Genomic DNA, 14,129 nt, shown 5'->3' with positions numbered 1-14,129 from the left:
TCACCCACACCTGGGGACAGAGGTGTCCCCTGCGGGGCACCCATCCCGAGACTCCTCCTTGAGGTCCATCCGAGAGCCCCACAGGTTCACCCCACTGGCCAGGCCCCGCCTCCCCTGCCACCTGCCGCTGCCCACTGCCCTGCCCGCTGGCCCTTCCGCCTCGCTCACTCACTCAGCGGCACCGTGGAGCTGGAAAAGCACGGACCATGGAGCGGTCAGCGGGCACCCGCTCGGGCAGGGAGCTCGCCCTGGTGAGACACCCCAGGGGGCTAGCACTTCCATCTCCCCAGTGAACCCCACCTCCCGGCCATAACCTCAGGTCAAGCGTCCAGGCCCTGGCACCCCTGTCTTTTGGGGAAGTTCTCCAATCTTGGGGACTCGGTAATGCCAGGGTTGGGGTGCTGGTGGTGTTTGGGGTGGGTTGGAGAAGCACAGAAGGGGGTGCTAGGCTGTGCCCAGGGACCCCCCAGGGGGACCTCCAGATTCAGAGACTCCAGCTGAAAGTCTGGGCTGGGGTGGGTGCAGCTGCAGGGGGCTCACGTAGACCCGGGCATCCCCCTCCCGCCCACCCTGGGTCCCCTGAGCCCGATCCGCGTGCAGGCGCCCGTACAGGACTGGGGTGAAGAGATCGAGGACGGTGCGGTGTACAGCGTCTCCCTGCGTCGGCAGCGCAGCCAGCACCTGAGCCGGGGGAAGGAAGGGCCCGGGGGCGGCCAGGTGAGGCCGGCAGAGCGAGGGGTGCTGCGTGGGGTGGGCTGCAGGGTGAGGGTGCTGCGTGGGGTGGGGGAGGCAGCCAGGTGAGGCCGGCAGAGCGAGGGGTGCTGCGTGGGGTGGACTGCAGGGTGAGGGTGCTGCGTGGGGTGGGGGAGGCAGCCAGGTGAGGCCGGCAGAGCGAGGGGTGCTGCGTGGGGTGGGCTGCAGGGTGAGGGTGCTGCGTGGGGTGGAGGAGGCGGCCAGGTGAGGCCAGCAGAGGGTCGGTGTGCGAGGTTGGGTGGGGGTTCGGGGTGGGGGAAGGAGTGCAGCATGGGGTGGGGGAGGCGGCCAGGTGAGGGTGGGGCTCAGTGCCAAGGCCGGAGAGACGGGCAGGGGTGAGTGAACTTGAGCTGCCAGGTGCAATGGGGCTTGAAGGGAAGGGCGTGGCTTGGAGGCGACCAGGTGAGGGCGGAAGGGGGCCTGGGGGGGACAGGTGAGTGGTAGATGAGGGTAAGGAACGGAAAGGCAGGAAGGCGGTGGGCTCCCGTGTGCCCCTGGGCTGATGAAGGACACACAGGGGGTGAGGAGGGGGCGGGTGGCAGGTGCAGTGGCTGCAGCTGAAAGTGGTCAGGGAGGACAGATGGGGGCGCGGGGTGGGGAGGAAGCGGCTGAGAGATGTCTGTAGGAATGGGGGTGTGGCCCCCCAGGGAGGACCCGGTTTGCAAGGGGTCATTTGTGGGCGGGACCAGGTCGCGCATCCCAGGAGGGCTGGCCCCTCCCACGGCCCGTTCTCTCCCCATCACCACCCCTCCCACCGTTCCTGCTCCCCCCAGCCTCCCCCTGCGGTGCCAGATACCTTCCTCCATTACCGCACCAGCAAGGTGCGTGCGCTGCGGGCCGCGCCCCTGGAGCGGCTACTGCGGGAACTTGTGTCCGGAGACCGGGAGCAGGACCCTGGCTTCGTGCCCGCCTTCCTGGCCACCCACCGGGCTTTCGTGCCCACGGGCCGCGTGCTGCGCTTTCTGCTGCCGCCACCGCCTCCGCCACCACCTCCTGGGTCAGTAGGGGTAGATGCCCTCCTGGGCACACGCCCCTCACGCAGGACGCGGGTCCTGTCCTCCCCGGGAGCCCCTGGTCTGCTCCCTACATCCCACCTGACTGGAGGGGTGGGGCTTTCTAACAGGCTGGACTTGAAGAGGCTACGGGGACAGGATCTGGGCTGCAACAAGAACTTGAGGTTAGCACCCCGTGCTTTGGAAGTGTCAGGGGAGAGGGGCGGTCCCCAGAGGAGGGGCGGTCCCCCCCAGCCCTTGACAGTCAAGGTTGGAAGGTTCCAGAAGCCCCCAGGCCTGGTTCTGAGTCCTGCCCTGTTCTGGTCAGGGCCGTGGTGTCGCTGCTGGGCTGCTGGCTGCGGGACCACCCCCAGGATTTCCGGGAACCCCCTGCTCACTCCAACCTGGCCAGGGTCCAGGTTTTTCTGAGCTGGGCAGCCCCAGGTAGCCCAGAAGCCCAGGATGCAGAGAAACTTCTGGAAGATTTTTTGAAGGAAGTTGAGCAAGAACAGCAAGAAGAAAAGCCCCCAACGTGGGCAGGTGAGAGATGGGGGTGCAGTGTGTTAGGGTTTTGTTGACAAGGAGAGATCACCCACCTACTTGTTCCTGCTCGTATGCCTGCCAGGGCTGGATCAGCTTGAAGTCAGGTGCCCACCCGGCTCTCCCGCTGTGGGAGGCAGCGACCCAAGCCCTCCAGCCTCCGTCCGCTGCCTCCCAGCGTACCCACGGGCAGGGAGCTGGGCTTGCAGGCGGATCTGGGCTGTGTGACCCCAGCTGGCATCTTAGCCAATGTGCTGGCTGTTTTTGTTTTTTAACATTTATTTTATTGAAATGGCAGACTTAAGGAAAGAAGGAGAGACAAAGATCTTCCATCCTCCGCTTCACTCCCCGAGACGGCTGCCTCACTCAGCCAGGCGTAGACCGGGAGCCTGGAGCCCCATCTGGGTCTCCCACGTGCGTGAGCCCGAGCTTCAGACTGGCTCAGCTCCGGCTGCTGCGGCCACCTGGGGAGTGAACCAGCGGATGGAAGATCTTCCTCTCTCTCTCCTCTCTTTAATGTAACTGTTCTCTAAGGTCTGGCCCCTGACACCGCCGCCCGGCCCGGAAGCCCAGCCTCCCCCCGAAGCAGTGAGGAAGAGGAGGCAGGGGTCTCACAGGAAGGTCCCCAACTCCTGGACTTCAGCGTGGACGAAGTGGCCGAGCAGCTGACCCTTCTGGATGTGGTGAGGCCGGGACCCCGGGGAGGGGAGAAGGTGGGAGCAGGTCAGAAGGGGAGGGCTGTGCCCGAGACCCCCACCTCACTGGTCCAGGAGCTCTTCCAGCGCGTGCGACCCTGTGAGTGCCTGGGCTCCGTGTGGTCGCAGCGGGACCGGCCCGGGGCGGCAGGCGTGGCCCCCACTGTGCGTGCCACCGTGGCCCAGTTCAACATGGTGACCGGCTGTGTGCTGGGCTCGGTGCTGGGGGCGCCGGGCCAGACGGCCCCGCAGAGGGCACAGCGCATGGAGAAGTGGATCCACATCGCTCAGGTGTGTGCTGGGGCCGCGGGAGGCAGGCACGAGGGGCTGGGAGGAGGATGAGCCTGTGGTGGGGTGTCCTCGAGGAGAGGGGGCTGGGTTTGTGCCAGTGGGGTCTGCAGCCAGGAGCAAGGCATGGAGGGGGGCTGCTGGACGGCTGGTGGGGCAGGGTCGGTTCCGGGGTCTGAACCGCGCCTCTGCCGGGCCTGCAGCGCTGCCGTGAGCTGCGAAACTTTGCATCGCTGCGTGCCATCCTGTCGGCCCTGCAGTGCAACCCGGTCTACAGGCTCAAACGCAGCTGGGCGGCTGTGAGCAGGTGAGCCCTGGCCGCGCCCCATTCCAGCCGGCCCTGCCAGGACCACGCCCCACTCCACCTGCCCGGACCCTGGACGCCCCTCTCCTGTCACCCCAGGGAACCCCTGTCCACCTTCCGGAAACTCTCGCAAATTTTTTCCGACGAGAACAACCATGTCAGCTGCAGAGTGATCCTGTCCCAGGTAGAGCCGGGGGCACCCCACGGCCTCCCCCCAAGCCTGCACCCCACGGCCTCCCCCTATCCTGCACCCCACGGCCTCCCCACACCCTGCTCCCCACGGCCTCCCCGCAAGCCTGCACCCCACGGCCTCCCCGCAAGCCAGGCACCGCACGGCCTCCCCCCTATCCTGCACCTCACGACCTTCCCCACACCCTGCACCCCAACAGCCTCCCTACACCCTGTGCCCCGATGGCCTGCCCCCTCCCTGCACCCAGTGGCTTGCCCCCTCCCTGCACCCGAGTGGCCTGCCCCCCATGTCCCTCACCGGTGTGGGGACCTGTGTTGGCACACCCTGCTGGTTCACGCTCTGGAACTGCCTGCCTTATTCCTCCAACAAAATTGATGTTGGACTTTGGTTTGTGGTCAGGCTCCGGCTTTTCCATTTCGCTTCATGCTGGTGCACCCCACCCCTCACGCCGCAAAATGGCTGCATGCTGGGGGTGTAGGGGTTGCTGCCTGGGGCCGTCGTCAGGGCCTCCCCAAGGAAAGGCAGGGGCTCCCGCTGGCTGAAGGCGGCAGCTGGATGCCCCTGGTGACCCTGGTCAGACGCCACCCCAGAGTCGCTCCTCTCTGCCCCCAGGAGCAGGCTACGGAGGAACCCCAAGAAGACGGCGCCCCCCAAGGCAGCCTGACCACGGTGAGTGGTGGGGTCAGACAGCCCCCAGGGAGGACGTGGGGGTGGCGGCAGCTGAAGGTGACAGGAGCTGGCACTTTGCAGAAGCCGTCCCCAGGGCCCATTCCTTACCTTGGCACGTTTCTCACGGACCTCGTCATGCTGGACACCGCCCTGCCGGATATGTTGGAGGTCTGACCCTGACCCTGACCTTGACCCCCCAACTGACCACCCCAGCCGACCCCCAACCTCAGAAACTCCAGTTCTGACACACTGTGTCTCCCAGGGGGGTCTCATCAACTTCGAGAAGAGGAGGAAGGTGAGTGGGCTCGCGGGGCGGGGTGGAGGAGGGGTCCCAGGGGCTCCCCACTGTCTCCCCTCCGCAGTGGGCTCGTGGGGCGGGGTGGAGGAGGGGTCCCAGGGGCTCCCCACTGTCTCCCCTCTGCAGTGGGGTGTGGGCTGAGGTGATGGAGGGGTCCCAGGGGCTCCCCACTGTCTCCCCTCCGCAGTGGGGTGTGGCCTGAGGTGGGGGGTCCCAGGGGCTCCCCACTCTCTCCCCTTTGCAGGAGTGGGAGATCCTGGCCCGCATCCAGCAGCTACAGAGGCGCTGTGGCAGTCACAGCCTGAGTCCCCGCCCGGCCGTCCTGGCCGCCCTGCGTGCCCAGCGCCAGCTCAGCGAGGAGCAGAGGTGACTGTGCTGTGGCCTGGCCCCCTCGGCGGCTCACCCGGGGTCCCTCCCGCCGTGTGCAGCCTCTCTCTCAGCCTCCAGTCTCACTGCACAGCGACTGTACCCAGAACCCTGGGCGTGTCCCCAACCCACGTTGTGTCCTCTGCCCCACTTTCCGACCCTGTCTGACCCCTCCTTGGCCATCTGGCTTCAGCCATTGACGCACTGCCACAGGGAGTGCTATAGGAGAAGGAGAGAGACAGGAAGATCTTCAGTCCACTGGTTCACTCCCTAAATGGCCGCAATGGCCAGAGCTGGGCCACGCCGAAGCCAGAAGCCAGGAGCCTCTCCCGGGTCTCCCACATGGTGCAGGGTCCCCAGGCTTTGGGCCGTCCTCCACTGCTTTCCAAGGCCACAGGCAGGGAGCTGGGTGGGAAGTGGGGCAGTGGGACTTGAACCGGCGCCCACAGGGGATGTAGGCATGGCAGCCCCTGATGAGACTCCTGATTTTTCGTACCACCCCCACCTGCTTGGTCCTCCCCACACCGCTCCATCCTCATACTGGCCCCTCAGCTACCGGGTCTCCCGTGTCATCGAGCCCCCGGCTGCGTCCTGCCCCAGCTCCCCACGTGTCCGGCGACACCTCAGCCTCACCAAGCGCCTCAGTGCGTGAGTGTCCGGGTGGGAGGATAGCAGCGCTGGGGTGGCCGAGGGGAGGCAGCCAGGGCCACGTCTGGCCTTGACCCCGCTCCCTGCTCGGTTCCCATGCGTAGGAAGCTGTCCCGAGAAAAAAGCTCGTCTCTCGCTGGGAGTCCCTCCTCACCCAGCCCCAGGTGAGCGTCCCGCCCCCAAGGAAGGGACAAGAGGGGGCGGGATGGGAAGTCCTTGGCGAGCGAAAGGGCATCGGTGTGCCAAGCTCTGCCTATCCTGTCCCCCTCCCCCAGTCTGTCCCCAGCATCCCCCCCGTCGAGTCCAAGAACCAAGGACCCACCTCCAGGGAGCCCCCCAGCCTCACCGGGACCCCAGGAGGGCAGCACCAAGGTGCAGAGCTTTTGTGTGTGTGTGTGTGTGTGGTCCCACGGCACCTGCTGCTACAGGTGGGACAGGGCAATAGGGCCAGGCATGCGCACAGCACGGAAGACTAGCCCAGCCCTGAGGCTGCATTCTGGAGCCTGGAGCTTCTCCCAGGGCCGGTCCGAGGGCTCGGGCGGCTTCTGTGGGGGCTGCAGCTGTGACCCCAGGCTGGCTTAGGCATGGGGGACAGTGGTTCTTGGGAACCCGCATTCTGAAAGGTGGGCATGGGAGTTGGGCTGGCATGTGAGCCAGGGGGTGCCCTGGAAGTCGTGGGGAGTTACCTGCTGACCTGGGCAGGGTGGGGCTATGAGTATGCCCTTCCAACATGCGCTCATCTCTAACTGGGAGTGAGCCACCTGCACTGGCTCCGGCAGTATAGACAGAAGTGTGTGTGAGAATCATGTGGCTTCAGAGTTGCATGCACGCACACACACACACACACACCAGCAACACCCCTAGCAGAGGGGCCCTCTGGCCGCCCACCCCTTAGCAGCCTCTACTCCTTCTCCTCGCTGCCCTCCGCTGCCCACAGCTGCCCTGCAGCGCCGACCTGCCAGGCCCGCAGTCTTTGACCCTGGAGCTGAGCAGCGGCCGCAGCGCCCTGGCCGCCGGCCAGCAGCAGGCCTCCGGGTACCGAGTCATCCGCGTCAGCCTGGACAACGACCACGGGAACCTGTATCGGAGTATCCTGGTGAGGGGCGCAGCCGGCGGGGAAGAGGGGTGCTGCCAGGAGCCCACCGGGACTGGGGACCCCCCCTCACCTCTCTCTCTCAGCTGACAAGTCAGGACAAAGCCCCCTGCGTGGTGCAGCGTGCGCTGCAGAAACACAACGTACCGGAAACCCAGGCCCGGGACTACCAGCTCTCCCAAGTGCTGTCGGGGGACAGGGGTGAGTGGAGCCGGTCTTGGGGACAGTGGGTGTGCAGGAATGAAGCCTGAGCTCACTGTTGGGGGGTCGGTGGGGTCCCCCGCAGATCCCGGGAGACAGGGCAGAGCGTGTCGGTGGCCGCGGCGTGCCGTGGTGCAGTCACGTGCAGTCATGGCGCGTCCTGCTCAAAGGCAGGGACACCCAGGGGCGTCCTTTCTCAAAGATGAATTGGAAAGGCAGGGTACTAGGGAGGGAGACAGGACGCATGCGCGTGAGACGAGCATCTTCACCTGCTGGTTCACGTCCCAGATGACCAGTGGCCAGGGCCAGGAAGGCCACGCGTGTCTCCTCCCCACGTAGTTAGTAGTGACCCAGGCACTTGGGCCGTCCGCCGCTGCTGGGTTCCCAGGCGTGTTAGCAGGGAGCTGGGTGGGAAGTGGAGCAGCTGGGACTCGAACCGGCGCCCCTATGGGATGCCTGCGCTGTGGTGGCTGTTGGACCCCCTGCACCACATTGTGGGCCCCAGCTTGTCTTCCTGAGGTCCCTGGGGTGCGAGAGGCTCCCAGGTCAAGCGGTGTACAAGCTGTTTAGATCTCAAGTTAGTGACGTTAGGCGCCGGAACTTGGAATGCGAAAGGAACTGACTTTGCCCAAACTTGGGCCTCGGTGGGTATAGGGTGGAAAATGGTGGCTTGGGCTTGTTGTTGGCAAGAGTCCTGGGTTGTCTGGGCTTTGGTGGTGAGCTGGGCGCTCGCTGGGGGACCCCCAAGGCTGCACAGCTCCTCCTGAGGGCAGGTGGAGGGGAGCTGCCTGGACCATCTGTGGATGAGGCACGGGTCCCCTCACCGCGTCTCCACTCCCTTCCAGAGCTCCTGATTCCAGACAACGCTAACGTCTTCTATGCCATGCGTCCAAGCAGCCCCGGGGACTTTGTGCTGCGACGGAAGGAGGGGGCCCCGCCTGCGCCCTCAGGCTCCCCAACTTGAGCCTGCCCTGTCTTGCCTCTCTCTGGGACACAGGCACCTCGGCAGGTGGGGGGAACAGCCTGGGATCTGGCTGTCATCACCATGCAGACAGAGGACCCCACGGTCCACCCCTTCCGGGGGACGGGGAGAGGGTAATTATTTATGTTTTGGCTCTTGTAACACTGCAAATCCCACCCCCCTTGCTCCCGCAGCTTCTGCCCATGAACCCCAGCCCTGTGGTTGTCACCTTGGCAGCCTGCCCGGATCCCGCAGGTGTCAGCCCCCCTGGGTGAGGGGGGTAGAAAAGCCTTGTGGAATACCACCCCCAACCTACACAGGGCACGCCCTCCCGGGAGACACCCGCTGGTGACACAGTGGGAGTTGGGTTGTTTGCTTTCCACCTGTGCACCTGGGCCCAAGTTCAACACACACACACACACACACACACACACGGAAGCAGCGCTGGGTGACGTCGGCCGAGCGAGGGAGAGTTATGGCCGGACGCTGGCCAGCATTTCCTCTTTCCCCAGCGATAACAGCCACCTCTCCCCCATTCCCATCCCCCCGAATGAATAAATGAAATTCCGCCAGATGACCAGTCAGCAGCCGCTGCCGCCGTGTCTCCGGTCTGAGCACCTCCTCCCCTCCTTCCTGCCGCCCTGGGCATCTCCCAGGCGCCTGTGCCTCCTTGCCTTCATCTGGGTCTTCTCTGGCTCAAGTGGCCAGACCTGCAGAGAAATGGTTTTTTAAAAACCAGGAAGGGGAAGGAACGGCTCGTGTCATGGACAAGTCCATTGGGTCTGGCTTCAGGCACCGTCGGATCCAGGAAAGAAAGAGGTCACCAGGATGGCAGTGGCATCACTCCCCAACTCACACAGGATTGGCCGACGCGGCCACCTGCTGTTCACCTCCCACCCCGTCCGTCGTCGATGGGGCCTGCCGCTGCGTGCGGTGTGCAGAGTAGGGCCAAGCCTCCGCCCGTGGAGCCAGCATCCCTAGAACTGGTTCAAGTCCTGCCTGCTCCACTTCCCACACACGCAGAAGGAGGTGGCCCACGTGCTCGGGGCTCTTGCCACCTCCATCAGAGACCTGGATGAAATTCCTGACTCGTGGCTCCGGCCGGGACCACGCCCAGTGGCCATTTGGGGAACGAACCAGCAGAGGAATGACCTCCTTCCTGTCTCTTCTAACTTTGTCATTCAAATAGAAACATGTAAGTCTTTTTTTCTAAAGGTTCTATTTTTTTAATGTTATTATTGGAAAGTCAGATACACAGAGAGGAGGAGAGACAGAGAGGAAGATCTTCTCTCCGCTGGTTCACGGCCCGAGAGGCTGCACCTGTGATGGCAGCCAGAAGCGCATCTGGGCCGTGTTAGCTTGAAAGTCACAGAGAGAGGAGCAGGTGGACGGGGAGAGATTTTTCCATCTCCTGGTTTGCTCCCCACATGGCTGCAATGTCTGGGGGCAGGCACCCCAGGACTTAAACCTCTGTCCGCTGCCTCCCAGACGGGGTTAGCTGCGAGCTGTGGTGGTAGTGGAGATTAATCAGGGAAGCGAGTTCCCAGAGGGAAGCGAGTCTCCTTCCTATGCTGCTGGGGCACCTGCTCCACGGAACACCTACTTTAGGACCAGTTGGAACAGCCCGGCAGGCTATGTCCGCCGCCTTGCTCTACCTGCCCGCCCATCATCCTATAGGGAACCGGTAACTTCAGGTGGAGTCCCAGTGGGAGCGCTCATTGGGCCCTTCGTGGTCGCAGAGAATGCCAGCGTTGCGATTGGTTGGTCTGGGCCAAAGCGGAGCGGGTGTGTGTACTGCTGTGCCCTCAGCCTTAACTTAAAGACTGCGCATTGTCTATAAAATACAACATGTAAACACACCTTTTCCATACACACACAACCCCACATGCCCGAGCACAGTCTAGCACACTGGAAAGGGTGTGATTTTGCAAACCTGTGCATATTGAGCCCCCATGTCCTGCCTTAACCTTCCACACTGTCTCGTTCTGACTTAACAAAAAATTTTTTTTCTTGACTAGATTTGCAGATAGAGGAAGAGATGCTGACGGACGCGATAGCATCGGCAGCTTGGGGTTCTGGAATGTTCCTGACGTGCCACCGCACTCGATTTTCTTTTTACAGATGAGAAGGTTGCTGGTCAGATAAGGCAGAGTCACCTGGCCGTGCTGGAGGTACTCGCGTTAGGCGCCCTGTGTGTGACGCACGAGCCGGCGTGCGCCCTGCATCCCGCCCTCCTCCCGCGGCGCGCGCTCTGCAGCCCGGGGAGCCCCTATCTCGGCCCCGCCTCCTGGGGGGAGCCCGCAGCCCGCCCTGGGCCACCGGGCCTCGGCCAGCTGTGTCCGGCGGACGCAGGTGCTGGCTGCCCCAGCTGTGGGCCGGCGCCTCGGGGAGGCGTGGTGGAGGGGAGACCGGCCCGGTGCCCCTGGAAAGGGGTGGCAGAGGGTAGGGGGTGGGGGGCGCGGAGGCTGCGTCATGGAGCGCCCTTGGCCCCTGGTCAGCTCCCTGTGCCTCCTGCTCGCGGGGGCCGCCTGGGCGCCCCCTCCCAACCTCCAGGACCCCAAGTTTGAAAGCAAAGGTAAGGACAGAGCAGGTGCACGCTGGATTCTGCAGGGCGATGTTGGGGGGCTGAGCTAGGGGTTAAGACCTGGAACACCCGCCCACCCCCGCAGCCAGCCAGAAGGAGACTTGGGGTGCCGTGCTGGTGTCTGAAGCCTCAAACTGGGTCCCGGTGCCGGGGGGGTGGGTGCTGAGGGCAGAGGTCTGCGACCCTCACGTTCTCAGGCGGGTGGGGATAAAGTTCCCACTTCATTTGTGTGCTGGCCCTGGGAGCGGTTAAGCGAGTGTGTGGGGGGACCTCCGCCTCCCACCTCCAACTCCCGGCTCTGAAAGGGGTTTTGGAGAAGAAGGGGACCAGGGGAGCAGGTGGGTCTTCCCCCCAAGCACCACCACTGGCAACGCGGTGGGCGGCACGGTGTGCCCTGCCCGAGCGGGGCGCCCTCGGGCCTGGCCCCAGGCGCAGGCAGGGCAGGGCGGGGGGCCGGGAGGGCACGGTTGGCGCTATCGGGCGGCCAGGGCGCCTGCGAGGGCCGATAGGGGCCGCTTGCCTGGGGGCGCGCGCGCGCGCGCACACACACACACACACACACACACACACACACACACACACACACACACACCGCCCAAGGGCGCGCACGTCCGCAGCCCTGGGGTGAGGCCGGGGCGGGACGCTGGCGTCGGGGTCGCTGCGCCTTGGGGGGCAGGTGTATCCGATGGAGGGGCCGGGAACGGGGAGACCTGCGCGCTGGCAGGCAGTTTTGGGGAGCCCCGTGTGTGCTTGTGTGTTGGGGTAACCACCCCCCTTGGCCACTCCCTCCAGGGCTAGAGGGCGGGACCCGGCCTCTTTCTTATCGCGCGGTCCAGGCGGTGGGAGCTCAAGGAGGAGGGGGCTCGGCTTGCCCTGACCTTGCACCCCCTGGTCCTCCCCCACCCGCAGCGGCCCTGCTCGCAGCCCGCGGGGCCGAAAGCCTCCTGTGTTTCACTGAGCGCCTGGAGGACCTGGTGTGTTTCTGGGAAGAAGTGGCCGTGGCCGGGGTGGGCCCGGCCAACTACAGCTTCTCCTACCAGCTGGAGTGAGTCGGTGGCACCGTGGTCACGCGCGCAGGGTGGGAAGGTTGGGTCGCCCCTCTTCCAGCCTTCCCCCCCCCAGTGGGCGCACCGGCTGATTGTCCCTGACCACTGCAGGGGAGAACCCTGGAAACTATGTCGCCTGCACCAGACGGCCACAGCCCGCGGCACCGTGCATTTCTGGTGCTCGCTGCCCACGGCCGACACGTCCAGCTTCGTGCCCCTGGAGCTGCGAGTCACGGCGGTGGCCTCGGGCGCTCAGCGCTACAGCCGTATCATCCACATCAACGAAGTGGGTACGTGCACCTGCCCACGGAAAGGGAGCGGGGGCGGGTGCTGGTGGAGGGTGAGGCCTCAGCCTCCCGCCCATCGCCTGACCCACCGCACCCCCTTTTCCTCCAGTGCTCCTGGACGCCCCCACAGGCCTGCTGGCCAGACAGGCCGAGGACGGGAGCCACGTGGTGCTGCGTTGGCACCCGCCGCCCGGGGCACCCATGGCATCCCACATCCGCTATGAGGTGGACGTCTCTGCCGGCAGCGGTGCAGGCGGGGTGCAGAGGGTGAGCTGCCCCCCACAGAAAACTGCCCTTGATGCTGCCTGCCCCGGCCTTTACACGCCTTCTCTGTCCCTCGCCCGGACTGGCCCTGGAGCCCTCCTGGGTGGCGCCCCCTCTTCTCATTGGTCACACCTCAAGATTCTGATAGCCCGGTCCCCCTGGACAAAGGTGGAGATCCTGGAGGGTCGCACGGAGTGCGTGCTGAGCAACCTGCGTGGCGGGACGCTCTACACCTTCGCCGTGCGCGCGCGCATGGCCGAGCCCAGCTTCGGCGGCTTCTGGAGCGCCTGGTCCGAGCCTGCGGCGCTGCTGACCGCCAGCGGTGAGAGAGGCCTGGGGGGCACGGGGCTGCAGGGCCGGGGAGGGACGGGGCTGACCCCACTGCCACCCCGTCCTGACCTCCCCACCGCCTCCCCGGCCCCAGACCTGGACCCCCTCATCCTGACGCTGTCGCTCATCCTCGTGCTCATCTTGTTGCTGCTGGGCGTGCTGACCTTGCTGTCGCATCGCCGGTGAGCCTCCCCAGGGTCCGTCCCCTGCGCTGCCCAGAGATGGCAGGGGCTGGCCTTGAACAGGGGCAGTGCCCCTTCCGACCCCTCGCTGCTGGGGTGTCTGCGGAGATGGGTGGGGCGCGGAGGGACAGGAAGGAGTGATTGCTTTAAAAGGCAGCAGGGCTGTGTGAGGAGTGGGCAGCGACCCCCCCAATCCAGAGATGGGATGGGGGACAAGTGGGTGGGGTGCTAGGAGGAGCCTGTGAGGAGGGGACCCTAACACCTGCAGAACCCCAGGAGTGGCTGTGCCCCGCAAGACTGGGAGCTGAGGTGGGGGTGCGTGTCTCCGCCCCCCCCCCCCCCCCGGGGTCTTGCAGGGCTGTGAAGCAGAAAATCTGGCCTGGCGTTCCCAGCCCGGAGAGCGAGTTTGAGGGCCTCTTCACTGTCCACAAGGGAGACTTCCAGGTGGGTGAGCTGCCGGAGCCCCTCCCCCAGGCTGAGCCACCCCAGGAATGGCTCCTGGCTGAGGGCTGCCCAGGTCCCGGGTGACTCAGTCCCCTCTCCCTAGCTCTGGCTGTACCAGAACGAAGGCTGCCTGTGGTGGAGCCCGTGCACCCCCGACGTGGAGGCCCCCCCAGCCCCCCTGGAAGTCCTGTCTGAACACTCCTGGGGGGCAGCGGTGCAGGCCGTGGAGCCGGAGGCCGGCAGTGATGACGACACGGGGCCCCTGCTGGAGCCGGTGGGCGGCGAGCACGCCCAGGACTCCTACCTGGTGCTGGACAAGTGGCTGCTGCCGCGGAGCCCGCCCAGCCAAGCCCCGTCGGGGCCCGGAGACAGCGCCGACCTAGCAGCTGTGGATGAAGGCTCAGAAGCGTCTTCGTGCTCCTCCTCGGGGGCCCTGGGCATGAAGCCCAGGGCAGAAGGGGCTTCTGCCGGCAGCTTTGAATACACCATCCTGGACCCCAGCTCCCAGCTCCTGCACCCACGTGCGCCAGCCCCTGCGCTGCCCCCCACCCCACCCCACCTCCAGTATCTTTATCTGGTGGTGTCCGACTCGGGTATCTCTGCGGATTACAGCTCGGGGGGCTCCCCGGAGGCCGGCCCCTACACTAACCCTTATGAGAACAGCTTCAGGCCGGCCTCCGAGCCTCCACCCCCCAGCTACGTGGCCTGCTCTTAGCACGGACACCTGCAGGTGCGTCGGGCGGGGGCAGAGAACCAGAACTTTTGAAGGGGGCTGCCCAATCCATCCAGCTCAGGGAAACTCAACCTCGTGCTATTGTTACGTATAGTGGAGTTTTCTGTGTATATATAAAAGACATGTACTTTTCTATGACGACGTGGGTTCACACCTTCCCCCAGGGCCCCTGGGCTCAGCGTCACCCCCTCCGAAACAGCCAGGAGTGAGCGGTGTGACACCTGTTCAAACCCCAGGTGTTCCACTCCGCTCCAGGGCCCG

The 14,129-nt window shown here is 65.3% G+C and overlaps 2 protein-coding genes across 2 annotated transcripts; both read left to right on the top strand.

Annotated features, from left to right (window-relative positions):
- The first annotated feature begins 153 nt into the window (after positions 1 to 153).
- RGL3 (ral guanine nucleotide dissociation stimulator like 3) lies at positions 154 to 8,300 on the top strand. Its single transcript, XM_040986203.1, has 20 exons — positions 154 to 251; positions 601 to 717; positions 1,527 to 1,750; positions 1,877 to 1,930; positions 2,074 to 2,285; positions 2,820 to 2,968; positions 3,056 to 3,271; positions 3,472 to 3,575; positions 3,672 to 3,756; positions 4,375 to 4,431; positions 4,513 to 4,599; positions 4,694 to 4,726; positions 4,974 to 5,095; positions 5,648 to 5,743; positions 5,848 to 5,902; positions 6,005 to 6,115; positions 6,681 to 6,839; positions 6,923 to 7,037; positions 7,883 to 8,046; positions 8,193 to 8,300. Exons 1-19 carry the CDS (start codon positions 207 to 209, stop codon positions 7,999 to 8,001), a joined length of 2,160 nt encoding a protein of 719 aa, XP_040842137.1. The 5' UTR covers positions 154 to 206; the 3' UTR covers positions 8,002 to 8,046; positions 8,193 to 8,300.
- Positions 8,301 to 10,421: 2,121 nt separating this feature from the next.
- Positions 10,422 to 14,003, top strand: EPOR (erythropoietin receptor). The gene is made up of 8 exons (XM_040986339.1): positions 10,422 to 10,573; positions 11,492 to 11,627; positions 11,740 to 11,918; positions 12,025 to 12,182; positions 12,348 to 12,501; positions 12,604 to 12,691; positions 13,048 to 13,135; positions 13,239 to 14,003. Exons 1-8 carry the CDS (start codon positions 10,471 to 10,473, stop codon positions 13,848 to 13,850), a joined length of 1,518 nt encoding a protein of 505 aa, XP_040842273.1. The 5' UTR covers positions 10,422 to 10,470; the 3' UTR covers positions 13,851 to 14,003.
- The last annotated feature ends 126 nt before the right edge of the window (positions 14,004 to 14,129 follow it).

The sequence above is a fragment of the Ochotona curzoniae genome, unplaced genomic scaffold (genome assembly GCF_017591425.1).
Source record: "Ochotona curzoniae isolate NIBS_2020 unplaced genomic scaffold, NIBS_Ocur_1.0 contig_4502, whole genome shotgun sequence".
In the NCBI taxonomy this organism is placed as follows: domain Eukaryota; kingdom Metazoa; phylum Chordata; class Mammalia; order Lagomorpha; family Ochotonidae; genus Ochotona; species Ochotona curzoniae.
The sequence above is the reverse complement of the archived record's forward strand: the minus strand, read 5'-3'. Positions and strand labels throughout refer to the sequence as shown.